General features: G+C 40.5%; 1 protein-coding gene across 1 annotated transcript in view; it reads right to left on the bottom strand.

Moving 5' to 3' along the window:
* Window positions 1-23628, bottom strand: part of MYO3B (myosin IIIB) — a gene marked incomplete at both ends in the record, with an annotated part of 269873 nt that overhangs the window by 234431 nt on the left and 11814 nt on the right. Inside the window, 3 exons of the mRNA XM_081339995.1 lie at window positions 13609-13685; window positions 18079-18178; window positions 18405-18509. Coding sequence (XP_081196121.1) covers window positions 13609-13685; window positions 18079-18178; window positions 18405-18509 — 282 coding nt within the window. The remainder of the gene's footprint in view (window positions 1-13608; window positions 13686-18078; window positions 18179-18404; window positions 18510-23628) is intronic.

Here is a 23628-nt window from a genome sequence, read left to right as displayed (position 1 = left end):
GGTGCGCGCGCAACTCCGGTCGTTCGGAGAGGTGCGCGCGCACCTCTCGGAATGGGCAGGGGCGCCGCTCTTTGAGGAAGCTGCCGCGGCCTGTCTGCTAAGCTGCCGCTTTCGGCAGCTTCACAGACGGGCCGCGGCAGCTTCCTGAAAGAGCGGCACCGCTGCCCATTCGCGCGGAGGTACGCGCGCACCTCCGGTCGTTCGGAGAGATGCGCGCGCACCTCTCGGAATGGGCAGGGGCGCCGCTCTTTGAGGAAGCTGCCGCGGCCTGTCTGCTAAGCTGCCGCTTTCGGCAGCTTCACAGACGGGCCGCGGCAGCTTCCTGAAAGAGCGGCACCGCTGCCCATTCGTGCGGAGGTACGCGCGCACCTCCGGTTGTTCGGAGAGGTGCGCGCGCACCTCTCGGAATGGGCAGGGGCGCCGCTCTTTGAGGAAGCTGCCGCGGCCCATCTGCGAAGCTGCCGAAAGCGGCAGCTTCGCAGACGGGCCGCGGCAGCTTCCTCAAAGAGCGGCACCGCTGCCCATTCGCGCGGAGGTACGCGTGCACCTCTCCAAAGGTTTGGGGAGGTGCGCGCGCACCTCCGCCCATTCGGGGAGGTGCGCGTGCACCTCTCCAAACGGGCGGTGCCACTCTCCATTTGGAGAGGTGCGCGCGCACCACTGCCCGTTGGAAGAGGTGCGCGCGCACCGGGCGGCTGGGAGCCGCAAGAGACGGCTCAAAGAGCCGCATGCGGCTCCGGAGCCGCAGGTTGCCGACCTGTGCTTTAGACCAACCTTGCCCAACTTTATGCCTTCAATGAATAGTAGGATTATAACTCTTAGGGCCTTTTCCCACTGTTATCTTGAAAGACTTTCCACCCAGCTTTGACCTGAACAGAAATCTACCTCAGTATGACATTTGTTGCCCCCATAGCCAATCTCTATTTTACCTCCACTGCTTGTGGTACAGGTCCTTGCAGCCATGCAACATAAGGCAAGGCAAGGCTAGGATAGGATAGGCTAGGATAGGATAAGGCAAGGCAAGGCAAGACAAGTGATGAAGCTGGACAAATGTTATACTCCTTTAGACTGCCTTTGGATGGCTTTTGAATAAGGGAGGAAATGCTAATTTTAGCACTGGCACATTCCAAAGACAACCTGTCTTACTCTGATCTGGGATGAGACAAAGGCAGTGATGGGGATTTGGCACTGAGAATATGTTCTTTGGGGCCATGGTTTTTATTTATTTTCTACACTTCTTAACCCTCAGAGGTGATTAGATGGGTAGAGGTAAATGGGGGAAGGGCCTCACAATTCTGCTTAGGAAAAGCTGGTTTATCTTTACAACAATTTTAATAATCCTAATCTATTAAAACTCTCTACTCTAGTTACAGGAATCAACATTTTACTTTTCAACACCACTTTCAGTACTGTAATATAAAAAAGTCATATAATATCGATGCACGTATGTACACATCTTACAGTACTGTCGTGGCAATGGACTGATGGTTAATGATGAGAGAGAACTGGAAATTAGCATATAGATTGATACAAAAACAAGAAGAGCCTGGTGCCAGACGGCCCATAATGGAGAGGGTATAAGTACTTTGCATGGTCCGAGTCTCAAGGAGAATAGTTCCAAAGTGCAAAGAGCACACAATGGCACAAATGATCCTTCAAACCTTTTGCAGTGCATCAAATCATAAAGATGTGGATTGGGCTCTAGAAGGCAAAGAATATACATCCCACATTCTGTAGGCCTACAGATATCAAAGATGGAATGCTATGATTGGAGAGCCGGAAGTTTTTTTTTTTCTGTGAGCCAGTTAACTGGAAGGAAGCTGGGGTTGTAAAGAGCTATGCATTCTGAGGGAAAGATTTCCGCCTTCATGAGGTTAATAGCCAAGTAGCTGATGAGATATGGCAGCTCAAAGGAAAAAATGAATTGATGTACATTATAATGAGTCCCTTGGACCGCAAGGCGATCAAACCGGTCAGTCCTAGAGGAGATCAATCCTGACTGCTCTTTAGAAGGCCAGATCCTGAAGCTAAAACTCAAGTACTTTGGCCACCTAATGAGAAGGAAGGACTCACTGGAGAAGAGCCTAATGCTGGGAAAGATCGAGGGCAATAGAAGAAGGGGACGACAGAGAATGAGGTGGCTGGATGGAGTCACTGAAGCAGTAGGCGTGAGCTTAAATGGACTCCAGAAGATGGTAGAGGACAGGAAGGCCTGGAGGAATGTTGTCCATAGGGTCGCGATGGGTCGGACACGACTTCGCAGCTAACAACAACAATAATGGGCAATGTATATTATGGAGAAATATATATTAAATTCTTATATATATTAAATTCTTATATTCACACTAAGAAAAGCAGCACAGCTAGCCAAAATAACTAGATACAGTGCTTTGTCAAAAACTCTTGGTTTCCATCAATTTAATTTCATTTACTCATAGCACCTAGGGAGTATTCTATATGTTTTCTCAACTATAGTAGGCAAAAATGGAAGCTATTAATAAAAGTTCTAAAAAAAAAGACTGTTGACCTGCTAATAAAACTATCTTCGTATTTCTAGTTTGTATGAATTCCAGGGTGCTGTAGAACAGCGCTCTCCAACCTTTCCATCTTTGTGGATGAGCGGGGAAGCGGGGGAGAAGGGATGGTTCTGCGTGAGTGGCTGGTGAGCACACATAGCTCCATTTGCACAAGTAGCAGGCTTGCGGGTTTGCCCTTGTGCAAGTGTAGCTGCACACACATGCACACTTACCCACCCGCTGCACATGCAAATGTAGCTGCACGTACATGCATACTTGCCCACCAATTCCATGCCCCAGTTAAGAATGGACTGTGGCCCAGGAGTGAGCTGTGGCCCAGCGATTGGGGACCCCTGTTGTAGAACGTACTTGAGTGACTGAAGAGGTGCTGCCTTCTGCTTTCCTATAAAAATTCCAGGATGCTTGATATTAAATTTAATATTAAAAGTTGGAGGGAAACTACAATGTGCTTTGTTTTGAAACTCTAATTAGAAATAAATGGTTTTTAATATAGGAAGTAAACAGGGGATGGGGGAAATCGCCAAAAGCTGTCTATCCTGGGCTGATCTGAAAATGATATGCAGGATCAAATCTGGTACTTAGAGATCACCAGGAAACCTGTAGGCTAGGCCGAGAAATTGAAAAAAGATCCAAAAGAAGCCAATGGCAAAGAAGATATTTACCATTACAACCCTGACATGACAGTGCGTTGGCTGAGGATTAAGCTCAGTTCATCAATGTCTTAATTCTTATCTTTGTCCAACATTGAATCACCATTTTATATAGTTTCGCTGTCTGTGACCATTTTCAGATACTAAAATTATTACACCACCCCAGTCCTAATAGAAAAATATAAGAATTATAAATACTAAATACTGGACTAAATACAGGAAATTTCCTTAAATTTGTCGCTCATTTCTAAATAGAAAAGTCAATTACTATCGATGTGTAAATTGCTTGTTTGTGTTTAATGTTTGAAGTTTAGAGCAGCATTTCTTAAAGCTGGCAAATTTTAAGATGTAGGAACTTATTTGTGGAGTTACATGGCTGGCTGGAAAATTCTGGGAGTTGAAGTCCCCACATCTTAAAGTTAGCAAGTTTGAGAAACACCGGTTGAGAGCAGTATTTTTGTGGGCGATATTTAATTATTGTGAGAGGCATAAAAGTCAGCAGAAGGTAGTGGAGGATGAATATTAAAAACAAAAACAAAGTAATAAATATACTTCCTGCCTAGTGTAAAGGTTGTACACATAATCCAGAGTACCAGGCAGATAGTTCTGGGGCAGACTCAGGAGTAGAATATGTAGTCATGAGACCCTGGGAATCAAACCCCAAAGGCTGTTTAGGAGTTTCAGGATCAAGCGGTACTGATTTAATCCAAGTTTTGAAATGAATGAGAGGGAGAATGCATAACTGGAAACTATAATGGTTGTTTAATTTCAGCGAGGTCTCAGTTCGAGTATTCTAAAGCTCCACTTCCAAACTGAATCCAAAACATTGCACAGCCATCAGCAGGCGCTACTGCAAAGTAGTTCTTTCTGAAATGCCACTTGTTCCATAGACGAGGCCATCTCTGGCAGACGAAACTGAAGGTTCCTCATGCAGAAATGGAAAAAAAAAATCAAGTGGAAAAACTTAAATTGGTTAGGGAGTGGAGGATAAGCTGACCCTGTGCAAAAGAAAGGATTTACTTGAAGCAGAACACGGCTAGACTCTTAGCGCTCAACAAAAGGGGCAGAGAAGCTATTAATTTGATTATTTACAATTTATTAAACAAATACCTACAGTACATTCCATCAAAACACGTTAGCAGCCAAACAAGCTTATATGTCAGATCCTTGCCTGAATATATTGTCTGTCTGCTGGCAGAAGAATAACATAAGAGTAAACTAATGTGGTCTGCCTGTTCTTGGCAGGGAATGCCAAATCCTTAGAAAATAGTACCAGAGGAGAGCCATTCCCACCAAACAGTCCTGAAATGGCAGTGTTTTTTAGAACCCTTTCGACACAAGTGAGTTAACAACAGATGCAGAGTGCTTTGTTAGCCTTGAATCTATACAGTATACATAGGACCTAGCTCCAAAAGCATTAATGGCTTCTTTGTGGAATTTGTATTCCATTTCTTCATTTAATATTCTGGGTTGCAATCAACTCAGGATAAGAAAAATGTTTTTCTTTTTTTTTAAGGATTTAGTTAAGGTGAACCAGTTAAACAGGAACAAATGGTAACTTACCATTGTGGAGGAATAGGAACACTAGGAACCTTAAATAAATGTTATTAGATCTGGCTTGACGAAGAGTTGAAGTGAGCAATTAGATGATAAATTATACTAAGGGAAGCTTCTGGAAGTTGCTAGGACCAAGAAAAGTATTAAAGGTCAAGTAAAGGTTAACATAGTCACTAGGCGCCCCCATGTGGAAGTTATGAAATCAGACTCAGAAGAGCCTGCCAGAAGTTAAGATGTGTGATGAGGTAATTATCTCGAACCAATCAAAACTGCTGATGTAACCTGGTGATATCTGCAAGGTATATAAATCTGTTGTGAGGATGTGCAGGGGGTGCTTGCCTTGTGACTGTAGTAACAAGCATGACACTTTGCTTCCATACATAAATGATATTCTAAATATGTTCCCAAACAGCTCCATGATTATTGGCTAACTTGAACTAGCTGAAATGAACCACGCAGCCTTGGGCTGGGACAATAGTACTATTGGGTAGAAACACTTACCAAAAGTATTTGTGTATTTGCTTAGACCTTGAAATTAAGTCTATAACACACATGCTTTAGAAATATCTATCACTTCTGCTAAGCAGGTTTAATCTCCCACCTAATTACATGGCTTTCATAGGTAATCATCTACTACCAGTAAATGACCAGGTTCAGGAAATCTCTGGTATTGTAGGCAAATATTGTACAATAACTATGACAATTAGAAATTTTTGGATCTGATTCCTTCCCTGGATGTATCCAGTGCAGGAATGACTAGCTTTTTATTAGGACACTGAGCTTGTCGATCAGGTCTGCAGTTTGGCGGGTTGAATCCCGAGTGCCGCGTAACAGAGTGAGCGCCTGTTACTCGTCCCAGCTTCTGCCAACCTAGCAGTTCGAAAGCACGTAAAAATGCAAGTAGAAAAATAGGGACCACTACGGTGGGAAGGTAACAGCGTTCCGTGCGCCTTTGGCGTCTAGTCATGCCGGCCACATGACCACGGAGACGTCCTCGGACAAGCGCTGGGTCATCGGCTTTGAAACGGAGATGAGCATCGGCCCCTAGAGTCGGAAACAACTAGCACGCATGTGCGGGGGAACCTTTACCTTTACCTTTTTATGTAATATATGTTTAAACTTTGAAGTAACTGATCTGATATATTTTAATAAAGTAAACTTTCAGAAATGCAAAACAGGACAGTTGATTGTGTTTTGCAATTCCCATGACATGGTTAACTGACTGGAGTGAGTTTAGCCTCATGCAAGACTGCATCTGTTGAGGGCTTAATATAATCATATGAGAGATAGCTGATTGAAACCTTTTTGATAGCCCAACAACACATTAACCGTGCCCTACTAGCCCAAGTTAGCATGTTGTAGGAACAGTATATATATGGCAGGCAGAAAGTGAATAAAGATATTTTTCTCCCTATTTCACAATATTAGGATCTGGAGTCATCTGCTGACCCTGAATGCTATTATATCCATGCCCTACTGTAAAATTATTCATCATTATTGTGGGGTAGAAGATTAGCATATTTTTCATATTTAATTTCTATAACCACTTCCTCAAAACATCTGCTCCCGATAAAGTTACCTCCCTGAAGTCATGTAAATAAATTGCTTCAAGGCAAAGTGACTCAGAAGTCTCAATTTTACCCGGCACTGCAAAATCAATTGCTTTTCGTTTTCTCTTTTGAAATATCAAACATCAAACAACATAATATGTATGTGTTCAATCATCTTCAGTCGGCCCCATTATAAAATAAAGTTAAACAACATTATTAATTGGTGGGCTCCTAACATTAATGACACGTGATTCATGCAATGGACACCAAATCATGAATAATATATACTGCTCAAAAAAATAAAGGGAACACTTAAACAACACAGTGTACTGTATTTAATAGTAGGATGTCTTATTTTGTGTTCCCTTTATTTTTTTGATCAGTATAGATCAGAACTAGAAAAGAGCTACCCAAGTTTGAACTGTGCTGGATGAGGCCATTGGCTCTACAATGCCAATACAATGTGTTATGTATGATTGATCCCAACCTCTTTCATTACAGAATGGGCATTCAGGGCAACCTTTGTTGAACACTTTTTGTAGGCATAGCTATGAAATTTGAAAGTGTGGGTCAATGGTATGTGGAATGCTAGACTGAAATTCAAGGAAGATAGATTACAGTGGGGCTGTAAAGGTTACAGTACAATGGAGATGGCTGGCAATTTTTCATGGATAGAGGTGACATTTAAAAAAATATATGTTGAGGCTGCCAGTAATGAATGATCCAGATTCATTGAGTCTGACCCAATTTAAGATGATAAAGAGGACTGAAGAGAACTAGGATCAAGTCCATACTCAAGCTTAGAAAATTTGAGCCAGTCGCTCTCTATCAGCACTCTAAAGTAGCAGATTGAGTCTATGAGCAAGAGTTGGAGACCAAACGCTGCTGGCAATGTTGGTGAGCCTTGATTCAAATTCCAAAATATCTGGAGCAAAATAGAATAGAGCTGGAAGGGACCTTGGAGGTCTTCTAGCCCAGCCCCCTGCTCAAGCAGGAGAACATAATACCATCTCAGACAAGTGACTGTTCAGCCTCTTCTGAAAAACCTCCAGAGATGGAGCGCCCACGATTTCTGAAAGCAAAGCTGTTCCACTGGTTGGTTGTCCTCACTGTCAGGAAGTTTCTCCTTAATTCTAGGTTGCTTCTCTCTTTGATCAGTTTCCAACCATTGTTTCTTGTCCTGCCCTCTGGTGCTTTGGAGAATAGTTTGACTCCCTCTTCTTTGTGGCAGCCTCTCAAATACTGGAATGCTGCTATCATGTCACCCCTCTTTCTTCTTTTCTTTAGATTAGCCAAACCCAAGTCCTGTAGCCGTTCTTTGTATGTTTTAGTCTCCAGGCCTTTAATTATCTTAGTTGTTCTTCTCTGAATTTTTTCCAAACTCTCAACATCTTTTTTGTGATATGGTGACCAAAATTGGCTGCAGTATTCCAGATGTGGTCTTACTAGGGTTGTATAAAGCGGTACTAATAGTTCGCGTGATCTTGATTCTATGCCTCTGTTTATACAACCCAGGATTGTATTGGCTTTTTTGGCTGCTGCTGCACACTGCTGGCTCATAGCCAAATGATCGTCCACTAGGACTCCAAGGTCCCTCTCACAGTTACTGTTTTTAAAACAGGTCTCGCCTAATCTGTCCTTGTACCTTTGATTTTTCCTGCCTAAAGCTTTGCTTTTCTCCACATTTAAACTCATTTTGTTGGATAGAGCCCATTGTTCAAGTTTGTCAAGATCTTTTTGAATCCTGAGTTTGTCTTCTGGGATGTTGGCTACTCCTGCCAGTTTGATGTCATCTGCAAATTTGATGGGTTCCTTTTCAATTCCCTCATCTAAGTCATTGATGAAGATATTGAAGAGTACTGAGCCTTGTGGTACCCCACTGCTTACTTCTCTCCATGTGAATGTAGTGCCATTGAGGACTACTCGTTGAGTACAGTTTGCCAGCCAGCTACAGATCCATTTGGTGATGATGTTGTCTATTCCACCTTTTTCTAGCTTACCAAGGAGTAGGTTGTGGTCTACTTTATTAAATGTCTTACTGAAATCTAATTATACTACTTCCACAGCATTTCACTCCTCTACTAGTTTAGTCACTTTATCAAAGAATGAAATAAGATTTGTTTGGCATAATCTGTTTTTTAACAAACCCATGCTGGCTGCTAGTTATAAATTTGTTTGCTTCTAGTTGTTCGCCAATCTGCTTTTTGATTATCTTTTCTAGGATCTTCCCAGGTATTGATATTAAACTGATTGGTCTGTAGTTTCCTGGGTCCATTTTTTCCCATTCTTGAAGATGGGAACCACATCAGCCATTTTCCAATCTTCAGGTACTTCCCCAGTGCTCCAGGATTTTTGAAAGATGTGGTGCAATGGTTCTGAGATAACATCTGCTAGCTCCTTCAGAATTCTGGGATGTAATCTGTTGGGTATGGTAATTTATATTTGTCAAGGTTGGATTTATATTCGTCAAGGTCAGGTAGGTTCAAGCACCACTTGAACATCATCAGTCAATTGTAAAAGGCAGCTTTAATTGGAATGTCTTACACCTCACAACAATACATTTAATATGAAGTGCAATATTAGGAGCAGCCCAATGGTGAATAGAATGTGAAGGATATGTTTATATAATGTATGTTTTTACCTTTGATTTTTACTTGTGTGTAGTGTGCACTGTGGACAGCACTTAATTTGTTGTGAGATACACAATAACAATAAAGATATTGTGTCTGGCTGTGCAACCAGCAAGAATAAGAATATGAATACATCAAAAGAGAGACAAAACTGCTAAGGACAAAATTGAACAGTGGAAATTATCCATTAAAGTTATCAATACTTGGGCTATACCTGTGATAGAATACATTGTCCAGTATTAACTGGACAAAACTGAATAGGAAGTTGGACCATTCATGCCTATTCACTATACATTATATTCCCATAGTGATATTGATAGAAATCCCTATAGAAAGGAAGCAGAGGTTTACTGTTGAAAAAAAAAAGAAGAAGCATGCACTGGCTGAGTAAAAAACAGTCAACAACAAGCATTGGTGCAAGTTAAAAATAGGATTTTACTGAATGTAAAAAAAACAGAATATGAATATCAAAATAATGTAATAAAACCACAAATAGAATGCTGGTAAGAAAAAGAATTATATGATCAATTTCTACAAAAGAATGAGGGGAAATGGATAAAGATAAAAAACCTAACAATGGCTTATGTTCCAATTATAATTAAAAGAAGAAACTGAAGGCTTGATTTTGGCTGCTCAAGAGCAAGCTAACAAACAAAGCAATCAAGGTCAGATGATTCAAAGGGCAGATTGTACAAAGAAGCAGAGGAAACAGTAGATCATACATTTAGCTTGTGCAATAAGATTGCACAAGCTGATTATAAACAATGACATAACACAATGACCAAAATGATTCACTGGAACATCTGTAAAAATTATCATGTGAGCAGGAATGAAAAATTAGTGGGAACATAGAATTAAAAAAGTAGTAAAAAATGAGCAGGTTAAAATATTGTGGGATTTCTGAATACAATCTGATACTTCTTGTCTCGTAACACACCAGATTTAACTGTGGCTGAAAAAAAAGTGATAAATAATGTGGGAATACCAGGGGATAGTAGAATAGAAGAATTGGAGAAGATCATGAAGTGTTAATATCTGAAGAGTGAAGTTGAAAATTTATGGCATAGATGGACCATAATGGCCTCAGTAGTTATCATCACACTGGGTGCCATACCAAAAAAATCTTGGACAGCACTTAGAAAATCTGCACATTGATAAAATTTCCATCTGTCAATTACAAAAGGCCATACTGCTTGGATTGCACATATACTATGCCAATATGATGACATCCTATCAGGGATAGGCAACCTTGGCTCTTTTATGACTCGTGGACTTCAACTCCCAGAATTCTGGGAGTTCTGGGAGCTATGCTGGCTCAAGAATTCTGGGAGTTGAAGTCCACGAGTCATAAAAGAGCCAAGGTTGCCTACCCCTGTCCTAGGTTCTTAGGAAGAACTCAGCATGGATGAAAGCTAACCCTAGCTAAAGTATTGTAAGCTATCATTTCACATTGTTGGGTACATAATAATAAATCACACAAGTCTCCTGATTCTTCTTTGTAACTTGCCACTATAGGACACATACTTATTGGCATTATGAAAGATGTTTTTTTTCAATTTTCATTATTAATCTCTGAAGTTTGCTGATAACTGAGGCCAAGTTAACTCTATCTGAGATGCCCTTCTGAAGCTGGCAAAGACCATTTTATTCAGGTAGAGGTTTTTTTTATTATGAGCTGATTTAACCTGCACATGCTGTTTCTTTCTTTCTTTTTAATTAAGTTGTGCTATCTTTATTTTCATGTTTTAATATTGTTCTATATTTTAACTATCTTTTATACTGTATACTTATTTATTTGAATGCTATTGTTCATGGAAAGGCCATACAGCATATAAAAATAAATTAACTACATTTATTCCCATATTTTGCATTTTTCCTAAACCTACTTAGAAACTTAAAGCACTTAAATAATATGCAACAGAAATATTCATATATTTGAGAATACTTCAGCAATGATTCTTAACTGCTTAGGCAGCACAGTTCCTAAGTTATGTAGTGCTAGTACTACAATTTAATATAATTGCATTTGAAAAAAAGCTTATTAAAAATGTATCCTGTATCAATAAGCATGTACTGTATATAAACACACACATAAAGTCACACACCCATCCTTTTTTTCATTGCTGTAACCTCTAGTCTTGACCCACTAAAATTTGGCCACAACTATAAAAATATAGTTATATCAAAAGAGCTCTCAAATGCTTTTGAGACATTGAAAACTTTACACTTTATTCTACATCCTGATTTTTCTCTAAATAATATCAGTGTTTCTCAACTTTGGCTACTTTTAAGTCATGTGGACTTCAACTCCCAGAATTCCTCAGCCAACATGTTTTAAAGTCTCCAAGGTTGAGAAACACTGATGTTATTTTCCTGTAAATGAACAGACTCTACCTCTCATTTAAATGGCATTGCAGCACAGAATAAAATAACCATCCCAGTAAGAGAACAAATGTTACCTAAATAGGGAGTAAAGAAATCTAAAGCTACTAACTTAGGGCTGACCTTCAGCCCCATGTTCAGGGCCACTGAGCAGTGAATAAGAGATGCTGAGGGGGAAAGGCAGCACTGTGTGGAGCAGGCATTTTTCCCCCCAAATAAATCCTGTGCAATGTTTATTGCCAAATCATTTTAAATACTAAGAGTGAACTTTCTATTTGCAATTTCATAGTTCTGTCATTTCTGTCAAGAGCTAGCTTTTCTTATTCAAACATACTTTAAAACACCTTAATTAAAGGTGCTTAATGAATAGAAGTATGTGAAATATACATCTTATATTTCATGTTATCATTTAGAGGGCACAAATGGAAATCTGTTATAATTACAATCCGTTGGCTTTTATAGCAGGACTCTCAGCTCACTAAAAATCATACCACAAGGGGCTTTTTAGTTGTTCTTCTTAGCATTCGTCTTGATACTTTGCAGGGCCTGCTTGTTCTGCACTGCACCTGCCTAATTCTTACAGCAAAACGTACCAATGCATGATGCAGCAAGGTTAGGGGAGAGGTTGTTTCTCGCTTGTCCCAGAGCCTGATGATGATTAGGGCTGAAAGAAAGTGACTGGCCCAAGGTCACCCAGATGGCTTCTGTGCCTAAAGAAAGACTAGAAACTAGGTCTCCCCACATGTAATTCAGCTCGTTGTCTCCAACACAGGCTAGCTCTCCAATTTTGTTTCTCTTCAGTAGGGACACTTTTGTTTTAAAGGGATATTACAGTACAATCTGTTTACAGGACAATCTGCAGAGGAGGACAACTTTTTGGTGGTTGGAACCTCATCTACCACTCCTTGGGTAGTTGCAGAGAGCAAGCGATGGCAGGATTTTCAGGGGTGGGGTGGGGTTGGAGGTATGTGAGAAGTATGCTTTCTTTCCTTTTTTCCTACTGATGATCCTATTTTAGAGTTTACACTGCCCCCGCATCCAAACAATACCACTGCTTCTCAGTACTGTGATCTGGAGGCTGGACCCAACAAGAGTTCAAGTCATATGCAATCCAGAGCCTTGACTGTCCAATTTCCAGTAAATTATTTAGTGCTTTACAGGCCCACAGATTTGTTGTTTTTATGAAGAAAAGATTACAGATCCCTGTTTAAAATACGATTTTTAATGACCAAGCAAAAGACTTTCTGCAGTTATTAGGGGGCATTCCTCAACCTTCCCTTCTATTTCTAGACAAAAAGCAGGCTCAAATAATAAAACAGGTTTAGTAACCGAGGAGGCTAAGTGGATGTAAATCTCCACTCAGCCATTTTTCTCCCTAGGATAAAACAAGCATTAGTCCTGGGGTGGGAAAAATACCACATATCCTGTCAGTTGTGTTTTACAAGTTTGAACTGAAAAGTGTGGTAAATCAAGCATTGGGAAAAGAATTTCACAAGCTGAATCATTAATAAGCAGGATTAATAACACATGAGATCCTCAAAAGCGTTGCAGGGTTTCTTCATGTCATAGCAAGACTCTGTTCATTTTTTTAAGTGCTCTTCAGACCTTTCCTTCACAAATCAACTATTCTCTCCACTCCACCTTTCCAACTTCTACTTTTTTTTCCTATCTGATATTTATTCAACTTCTACCAAATACATTCGGTATGCCTCTCTAAGCTCTGTCCTCTTAGGCCTACCTATTTTTAAATGTGAAAGTCTGCCCTCACTTTTCTTTATCAATAGCTCTGCTATGGCTATCACCACCTTTGAAAGTCTAATTTCATTATTAAATGAAGAGAAAGTAGAAAAATGATAACATAGAACATGTTCCTCAGTCTGAACAACATACAGTATATTTAAAAACTGAATTAAATCACTATAGATTATAGGCAGCCATAAGTTAGTTCTATCTATCTATCTATCTATCTATCTATCTATCTATCTATCTATCTATCTATCTATCTATCTATCTATCTACAAACAAACTAGTTTCACTTCAAAACCACAATCCTGCAAACAGCGAGATTTATTCCATATCCATTTTTGGTACAGTTTATTGAGGTAAGTCCTAAATTTTTATTTCTCTTGGTTATAATGCTAATCATCAAAGGATTTAGAACAGGTAATCTGGGGGTTGAAATCCACAGATCTTAAGGTTGCCAATTTTTTAAAAAAAACACTGATTTAGAGAATTAGGTCAGTACATCTAGCAAAAAAAATAAGATATGCAACACACGCAGCACATTATAGCTGTAACTTACCTCAGGAGCCATCCAAAATGGTGTCCCAACTGAAGTATTTCTCCTCAGCCTGGTACTGGTGAGCTGTGCAGAAACACCTGTAATAAGAAAAGACATTCTGAACATTTGCTGGCTAGCTCATTTACCTTTCCATACAATGCCTGAGAGAAAAATCGATGTCAATAGATTTGCATGTTTTCCTACTAAGTGGGGGAGAATTTGCAAGCGAGGCAAGTTTAACTTAAATGTTTTTGGAGCTGGCCTGCTGCTACATAGTTTAAGAATTTCTTAAGGCAGAAGAAGTGGCTACAATTATGGGAGGAAATAAGGGCAAAACAAAGAAAGAAAAAAATTGTGTGGAACACAGCCATTTTTTTAAATCACTAAAGCTGTGCACGAAACTTTCATAACAGATTCTGCAGCCTGAACAGTTTAAAAGAATCGCATGTAGCTCCAGAGAATCCTTAAGGAACCCAATCAAAGTTCTTGTTGCAGCCCTCTTATTATTCTGTTCACTTCCTGCACTTTGGACATTTGATATCAGCAGAGTACAGGTAATCCTCAACTTACAACAGTTCATTTAGTGATGGTTCAAAGTTACAATGGCACTGGGAAAAGTAACCTCTGACCGTTTTCACACTTATGACTGTTGCAGCATCCCTACGGTCATATGATCAAAATTCAGATGCTTGGCAACTGATTCATATTTATGATGGCTGCAGTGTCCCAGGGTCATGTGATCACCTTTTGTAACCTTCTGACAAGTGAAGTCAATGGGGAAGCCAGATTCACTTACCAACAACAAGAAGTTAGTTGTTGCTAATTCAACAACTGCAATGATTCACTTAACAACAGGGGCAAGAAAGGTCATAAAATGGGGCAGTTAACAAATGTCTCACTTAGCAACAGAAATTTTGCACTCCACTGTGGTCGTAAGTCAAGAACTACCTGTATTGCAATTGTGGAGGTCACAGTCTTCCCCAGGAAATTGGAGAAGGTCTACAGATTCATCCATTAAAAAGCAATAATTGAGAGAATGTAGGTGATGTGGCAACCATTTATAGAATGGCTATTTGAAGGTTTATATTTTCTGTAATTCTCACACATCTTCCACGTGAAGATTCTGCAATAGTTCAAAAGCAACCCCAGGCTTCTGTGATCCTGTGACATTGACTCAGTTCAGTAGCTGAGCCAAATTTATTTCTGGCTCAGCTTCAGTGAAGCCCAAATTGGGGTGGTGGTGGGGGGGGGGAACCCACATCAGCATATTCTTTTCTTTGTGAAATAAATCCCTGCAGACCTTGTACTTGGTTAGCAGCTCTATTGAAGTTCTTGCTCACTTCTTCTCCAGGCTCCTGAGTTTCAGCCTTTCTACAAGGCTGCCTTGATCTAGCCAAGAGTTATTCACTTGCCTTACCCTCTTCTCTTAGGCAAAGATTTGCTGCAGGCTGCTTGGATTTTTAAATCTTTTTTCTTTCTCTTTTGTTTGAAGTTGGGGATGAGACGACCCGGTTACTGCAGTGAATTAGATAACAGCGGGATTGCGCAAATGTCCTTGCAATGCATCCAAGTCCTTGTAGCCTAAAAAGTAGCCTAAAAAAAGTTAGACTTCTCTCTTCCATTTAAGCTCCTCATGCAGGCACAACCTAGTGCTTAAGCTACAAAACTGATGACATATTGTGTCTCCTTAACAACTTTCAAAGGAATCTTCATTACAGGAGGAATGATGGCTTGATATTGATAATCAGGCAGCTTCATCCTAATTTTACTGAAAAGGTGTGTCTTTCCTTTCCTTTTAGTACTTTGGTCACCACAATATAAAAAAAGATGTTGAGAATCTGGAAAGAGTACAGAGAGGAGCGGTAAAGATGATTGGGGGGTGGGGGTGGGTGGTCTGAAGACTAAAACATATGAAGAACAGTTGCAGGAATTGCATATGTCCAGTTTAATGAAAAGAAGAACTAGGGGTAACATGATAGCAATGTTCCAATATTTGAAAGGGCTGCCTTAAAGAAGAGGGGGGTCAACCTATTTTCCAAAGCACCTGAAGGCAAGACAAGAAGCAATGGATGGAACAAAGAGAGAAGCAACCTAGAACTAAGGAGAAATTTCCTGACAGTTAGAACAATCAACCAGTGGAACAATTTGTCTTTAGAAGTTGTGGGTGCCCCAACTGGAGGCTTTTAAGAAGGGGCTGGACAACCATTTGTCTAAAATGGCATAGTGCAATGATGGCGAACCTTTTAGAGACTGAGTGCCCAAACTGTAACCCAAAACCCACTTATGTATTGTTGGGTGCCGGGTGGGCATGGCCCATTGGGTGGGTGTGGCCATTTGGGTGGGCGTGGCTGTAGTGGTAACAGCAGATTGGGTGGGACTAAAAAGTTCAATCAATCAATTCCAAATTTGCGAGATCTTTTTCTTCCCCGCGAGAAGTTGAAATTGATTGAACCTTTTTTTTTTGCATATGGCGGTGGAAACCTAAAGCGAAAAGGTTTTATAAAACCCAGCTGGAGGCCTAGGACTGGGCCGACAGCGTGCGTGCCCACAGAGAGGGCTCTGCATGCCACCCCTGGCACGCATGCCATAAGGTTCGCCACCACGGGTATAGTATTTGAGTAGGGGTTGGACTAGAAGACCTCCAAGGTCCCTTCCAACTCTGTTATTCTGTTATTTTTTTGTGTGTAAATTGAAGGGGATTTTTTTTGGGGGGGTGGGAAATTATCCACTGTGTGTACCATACTTGTCTCACTAGTAGATACTGTTGATTGGATACTGTTTTTGACAGATTCCTATTGATCAGTTGAAGGAGAAGAATGATTGGCTTGCTGGTTTATCACCATTCCAAGGTCAGTAGGAATGAAGATGATTGGCAGATCAATTTCAAATTCTACTGGAGGAATTTGAAAGTGATTTTCTCTCACCCTTGGTTAGTTGGTTTTTTAAATGGCTATGTGCTCTGCTTTGTACTAATAAAGTTCATATTACATGTTCCAAACATTTCTGTAAGGCTATAGGTACTGTACATGAGGTATACATGAGGTAAAAAAAAACAACCCTCAGACTTAAACTACTTTTCATCAGTTTTGAAAGAGGGCACTAGAAGCTATCAGAATTTTCAGCAAACTACAAATCCCCACATTCTCTGACAAAAACTGATAAGAAGAAAATAGATTGTATCAGTTTTGCTCTGTCTATACACCCCACACATACACAGTGAAATCTAAAAGACTGCTTGTTTTTGATGTGGACTTAACTGATAGTGTTAATAAAGTTGTACAATGAATATTGCATTTAATTCCAATTTCAGCGCTTGTTTTGCAAAGTACACAAATTTCATTTTAGGAAATAAGTGACTATTTGTGCTATAGAAGTGCTATAAATATATACCATATATATATACACACGCACACCAGGCGGTAACTCCTTCCAACCCCATGACTCCTTTTATACACCTCCTCGCTCTAAATGAAGTACAGTTAATTTCACAAATACCTTCCCACGCTTGCTTCATTTTGATCTGTGGGAATGCAACAAGGCAATTATGTGCAAAACACAGGAAAAACTTACTATAGTAATATTATTCTCTTTCCAGCCTCTTTTTTTTCAGACCAGCATTGTTTGTTTTGGCATTAATGCCTATTTCCTGCAGGACACTCCACCAGCTAGTGTTAATTATTACCCTAGGAAGGTGGCATCAGATGAATAGTGAGTGATTTCTACCCTTTACCATTTGCTGTTAAAGAAGTTAGTAATTAAGCTGTTGCTTTAGTCCAAATGCTTGTCCAAGCTTTACTTAAAAATGGGTACTCCTGCTGCAGTACACATTGGTAATGAATTACTGGCCTCCAGGTCACAAGTGGCATCTGCTCTTGAGTTCATTTGGTTTTGTGGTACCAGCGAATTGGTAAGCCATGATGGATGGTGATGGTGAAAATTTATTCCAATTGCAGGCTAACCTTCTCAAGTGAATTCACTAAGTTTAGCCTAACTTCTTCCCAAGTGACACTGTAAGAAGATGTTAGCCTTATTTTTGTTACAGTGTTATTGGTTTTAAGCTGTGATTCTTTTTTCAATTATTATTATTTGACTTTATCTATAAAAAAAATTCAGCAAATTTTCTTGGAAATAAGGTCACCAGCTTCTTTCATCTGGCTTTATATAATGGCTTTTCAGTTTTAATCACACTCAAATTTAACTGCTGTACTTGCAAATTCAAATGAAATGTTAGTTTTTGGGCTCAGAGTACCATTTTAGTTTTCAACTAAGAGGGAATAAATGTGATGAAGGCTAATTGAGAGCAACATCCTTTTTTCATATGCACAAAAGAATATTTATACCCTGAACTAGGGGGCGGGAAGGAAGGAAGGAAGGAAGGAAGGAAGGAAGGAAGGAAGGAAGGAAGGAAGGAAGGAAGGAAGGAAGGAAGGAAAGAAAGAAAGAAGGAAGGAAGGAAGGAAGGAAGGAAGGAAGGAAGGAAGGATAGATTACCAAAGTCAACAAGCTTGACTCCTCCTTCCATTGTCAGCAGAATGTTGTTCCCCTTGACATCACGATGAATGATGCGATTGTTGTGCAAATGTTGAAGACCCTAAGTGTTCGCAATGAGAAAAAAGGAGAGAGAAAAAAAGGATCTTACTCATATATAATGTAACTAACAGGAAAAGAATCTGAACCTCAGTTCACTATATCACAGCCTCAATACAAATCCCTGCTGCAATAAGCAGACACCATTTTTTTCCTTTTTCCTGTAAAGTGTATCAGAATGGCTAAATTGCACCCTATTTTATCATTAGAAGCAAAATGGGTATCCTTACCAAAAGGGCACCTCTTAAAATGTATGAGATTATTCCTTCATCCAACTTTTGGCCATTCTTCAGTAGGCCTTTGACAAGTTCTGTGACAGAGCCTCCATTACACAGCTGTTAAGGGAACAGGAGAGGAAAAAGGGAAATGAAACAAGGCATTCATTACTCAACAAGCATAATCCCTATAAATCTGCAACTATTTGCACAGAAAACACCGTAAAGAAAATCAAGTTATTACAAATGTTCCCAGCAGCCATTTCCAAATAATAGCCATGATATGCACACTTTTGGATTTCCAACATGACATCTTTATTGTGAAGGCATATTAATGTGCTAGTTACATTTTCTTGCATGGACAAGAAGGAACATTAAACCCGTGTTTACCTTCAGGCAGGTTTTCTCCAAACAGGTGGCTTCAACATGGATTAGTTATATTAGACTACAATTCCCACTATTCTACTGAAAGCTAGGGAGGCTGTGCCAGTGACCGGAGAAGGCAGTTCTAGGCCTTGCCCAGTCATCACAATTCAAGAGTGACTCTTAGTGCAGACGCTCCAATAAGCAATGATAAGGATATAAGGCAGTTAGTAGAATTTTCTACCTAAATATATTCCTACTGATATTTCAAAAACCAATTTTTTTTTCTTTTCCAATCGTTTGCAGTTATCTTGGATTAGTGGATATTGTTGTGATCTGCTGACAGGCCTGAATCTAAAATAAAAGAAGTAAAAACATTGACAATTTAAAAAAATCTGGAAAACACAGGACTATAATAGACCAAGCCCAGCAAGTTCAGTATTGTCTACCCTAACTCCTATGGCTGTAAAGGCCACAAGCAAAGATTTTTTCCTAGTTTTCTTCTATTTACATGAGGGTGTGGTGGTTAGGATGCAGTATTGCAGGCTGACTCATCCCACAGCCTGGAGTTTAATCGTGACGGGGCTCACAGTTGACTCAACCTTCCATCCTTCCGAGGACAGTAAAATGAGGACCCAGATTGTTGGGAACAATATGCAGACTCTATAAACCACTTAGAGAGGACTATATCAGTGGTGGCGAACCTATGGCACGCATGCCAGAGGCGGCACTCAGAGCCCTCTCTGTGGGCATGCTCACCATGCCCCAGAGATGGCAACCCTCCCTCTTCAAGCAGCCACCCACTAACTCACCGAGGTCCCACGTGGCCAGATGCATCCCGGCATGGCTGGTTTTCCTCCCCCCCCCATCCCATCCCTCCTGGCCTCGCATGCTCTCCTTTTCCTGGGCAAAACCCACTGCATCGCCTCCTCAGCTGTCAGCTGGCCATCCAGCTCAGAGGCGGCTTCTCTGAACTGCCGATGGCAGGCTGCGGAGCCCCAGAGTGCGCCAGTCGAGGGGCCGGCAGGCTGTGGCTGCTGACGGACACCCTTGGCCCCCGTGTGCTCGCTGGCCTCTGTGTGGGGGGGCTGATGGTGTCAGGCAGCAGCCGCCCTGGCCCTTGCCTTGCCTTGCCCCATGGCTATGGCGCCCCCACCCTCATACTTCACCCTGCAGTATGAGCCTCCTGCCTCCTGCCCCACCTGCCAGAGACCCCCCGGATCTCCTCCATCCCTGCCCACCCCCCATAGGCATCCCTCTCCACGAGCAACATTGATGTGACCACACCCACCTTGGCCACAGCCACCCAATCTGACATGACCACCATAGCCACGCTCACCCAGTAGGCCACACCCACCTGGCACCTGGTGATAGATAAGTGCGTTTTGGGTTGCAGTTTGGGCACTCGGTCTCTAAAAGGTTCGCCATCACTGGACTATACTGTAAAACACTATGAAGTGATATAGAAGTGCTATTACTATTGCTATTACTACTTTCACTTTGCTGGAGACATTAAAAGATATTAAAAATTGTTTTTTTAATAGTTCTTTATTTTCAGTGCCTTAAAAACTCAGATCTGTACAATCACAATAGCCAGCAATGTCTTTATGAACCTGTTTTTTCAAAACTCTTTTGATGCAAAGGAAAATATAGGGGCTCTCTCTTTTTCTGTTCTATACATGTTGCATTTGATAGCTGGGAATCAGCAAATTACAGTCATTTGAAATGTTTGCTCTATCAGTGCTGCTGTTAGCAGGCAGTATAAGATAGACAACAGACATATCTCTTTATGCTCAGCCTTGATGTCTGTTCTGCCAACAGCTAAAAAAAACTTTCCAATGTAGAAAAGCACAGCCTTTTGTAAACACGTTCTCATTACTTGCATGCCATGTATTTAAAGGAGGAAAAAGGGGGGAAAAGAGAGATTAAAACCTTTCTAAATGTACTTTTCTATATAATTAATCACCCTTATCACTCCCACAATGATATTTTTATCCACAATCTATTTCTTTTTCTGCATTCTATTCACTAGAAGCTTACTAGTGGTAGAAAGTGCTTGTGCTGGACCAGTATACATTCAGCTGCTCCATTTTATATCTAGTTTAGGAATTAAGAACTGTGTTAGTGTATTCAGCATTTACAGGGTTAATACACCACCCTAGCAGCATTGTATGTAAGAACATGTAGCATTTACAGGGTTAAACATTATTTCCTCAAGAGATGCCTTATGGGAATTGTAGTCTAGCTGTTTAGTGAATACCATGCTTTCTGGTTAAGTGGGTGGAGCTTTCATAGTTTATGGCAGGACTTCCTGCCTTTGTCTTTGTACTATCTCTCTGGATGAGCCCTGGTGTGGCTGGGGATATCAAGCTCCATTTTCAACATGTTCATCATTTTTTTACCTAATGAGATGGGCCCAAATTACAACCTTGCATTCTGGATGAACCTTTGCTGTAACTGAATTATTGACATTGGACGCATGTGAATAAAGTGATTTGTTTATTCCCATTTCATTTGAGTTTATTCTGGTTGTTTCAAGTGGGATCAGCATTCACATCTCTACTTGAGACGGAACAGTGCTAATGAACAAGGCAGTTCATGTGCTGGAGGGAACCCAAGTGACCTGGTGTGTGGCAGCAAAGCTTATTTCTTGACATTTCATCCTGCCAGGCACCATGCTTTTCTCTGCTGAGATGGACAAAGGTCAGCATTGCTTGTGATGACTGTGTTTGTATAAAATGGAATCACTTACCAAGATTTATGGACTTTTGTATTGTTTAGAGACTAGAGCAGGTGAACTACTTTTTATTTTAAAGAAAAAGTTGTATATCATACATCCATTTCAAACCCATTCTCAAGAAAAAGCAAATATGGTCACAACCAAGCCCATTGTATTATTGTTAAGTCTACTTTTCCCTCCGAAATGCTAACTGCACCCCCTAGGCACCAAAACAATTCTTACCTTGATTTATATCATGGCAGTTGCCTATTCTAATAGAAGGAACATTTCTCCACAGCAGGACAAAAGGTCATTAGCTATACATCAGAGATTGACTTATATATACAAATTTGGGGAAAGACAAGTACAGCATAACAAATACAATAGACATCAAAGAAGGAGAGGGGCCAAATGATCTACAGTATTTGTGAAAAGATGGAATTATGTCACTGGAATAGGGTTCAAGGTATAATCAAGCTGGGCCAAGGGATGATATGTGCATGATGATTTAATCAGTCAAATACTGTGACTTACATACCTGCCTCAGACATATTGACACAAATAATGGTGGCCTTTGGGTGATTATGTCATGGCCTGTATCATTATTTGATGTTATCACCATTATTGGCATCATTTTTATTGTGTCTCTTGCATTTTTAATGAGTATAATGCTATTTTGGCTCTTTTTATTTGACACTAAAAGATAAATTATTTCCACTTATGACCTAGTTGTGTTTTTTTCCCCATAGCAGTTGACAATAGTTAGCTTTGACTCGCCTCAAAAAACACTAAATAGTTATTATTGGAAGGAAGACAAGCAGGAAACTCCAGAATTACAAAGTGAAACGAGCATCTCAGGAGAAGGGAGTAGCAAACCACCATGCTGTTACCCTTCTAATTGACCAAGAATCAGACCCAGTTTGAGGGATGTTTTCTTCTGTCTTCTACTTATTTTGGGTTTGTTCTCATAACTGAAATAGAATTCTAGGAGTTTAGATGGGCAGCACTTAAATGCTTATCTGAACTTTCACCATCATGGTTTCTTCCAGATGTGTTAGATACATTCTCTGCCAACCCCAATTAGAGTACAATTGGCCATGCTGGCCAAAAAGAGATGGCAATTTCAGTCCCACTTTTCTCAAGGGCACCATGTTGCAGCAGTTTGGTTTAGGTAATAAGCCTTCAGTTATGATGGATCCAGGTGTTTAAAAAGATCAGGAGCGTGGAAAATATTGCTGGTGATTTATAATCCTGGCAGAATTATGATTCCCCGGGGACAATTAAAGACATTTACAGTGCAATTTTATCTATGCCCATATAGATTCATTTTATTAAGTTCACAATGGAAAGAAGATATAGTTTCACCAAAGAAAGTGCTGAAAGCCTCATCTACAAGGAATACAAGTGGAGAGAAAAAACACTTGCTGCCCACAGATAACACTGCACATCCTGATATACAGAATATTCAGCAAGGATAGTTATGCTAACTTTTTACATCTGATTCTACAACAGCATTCTGGAGCTTCTGGAGCAGGGGTGTCAAACTTGCAATGTCACATGATGTGTCGCAACTATCGCGACTTTTTTTCCATTGCCAGCAATGGGGTGGGCGCGGTTTCACCATGACGCATTCAGCCCGCGGGCTGGCAGTTTGACACCCCTGTTCTGGAGGCAAGTTGTTCCACTGATTAATTGTTCTAACTGTCAGGAAATTTCTTCTTTGATTAGTTTCCATCTGTTGCTTCTTGTCCTGCCCTTAGGCGCTTTGGTGAATAGCTTGACTCCCTCTTCTTTGTGGCAACCCCTGAGATATTGGAACACTGCTTTCATGTCCTTAGGGGACTGGAGACTAAAACATATAGGGAACGGTTGCTGGAATTGGCTATGTCTAGTTTAACGAAGAGAAGGACAAGGGGGGACATGATAGCAGTCTTCCAATATCTCAGGGGTTGCTACAAAGAGGAGGGAGTCAAGCTATTCTCCAAAGTGCCTGAAGGCAGGACAAGAAGCAATGGAAACTAATCAAGGAGGGAAGCAACCTAGAACTAAGGAGAAAATTCCTGACAGTTAGAACAATTAACCAGTGGAACAACCTGCCTCAAGAAGCGGTGAATGCTCCAACACTGGAAGTTTTTAAGAAGAGACTGGATAGCCATT

Source organism: Vipera berus, assembly GCF_964194415.1.
Source record: "Vipera berus genome assembly, chromosome: 1".
Lineage (NCBI taxonomy): Eukaryota > Metazoa > Chordata > Lepidosauria > Squamata > Viperidae > Vipera > Vipera berus.
The sequence above is the reverse complement of the archived record's forward strand: the minus strand, read 5'-3'. Positions and strand labels throughout refer to the sequence as shown.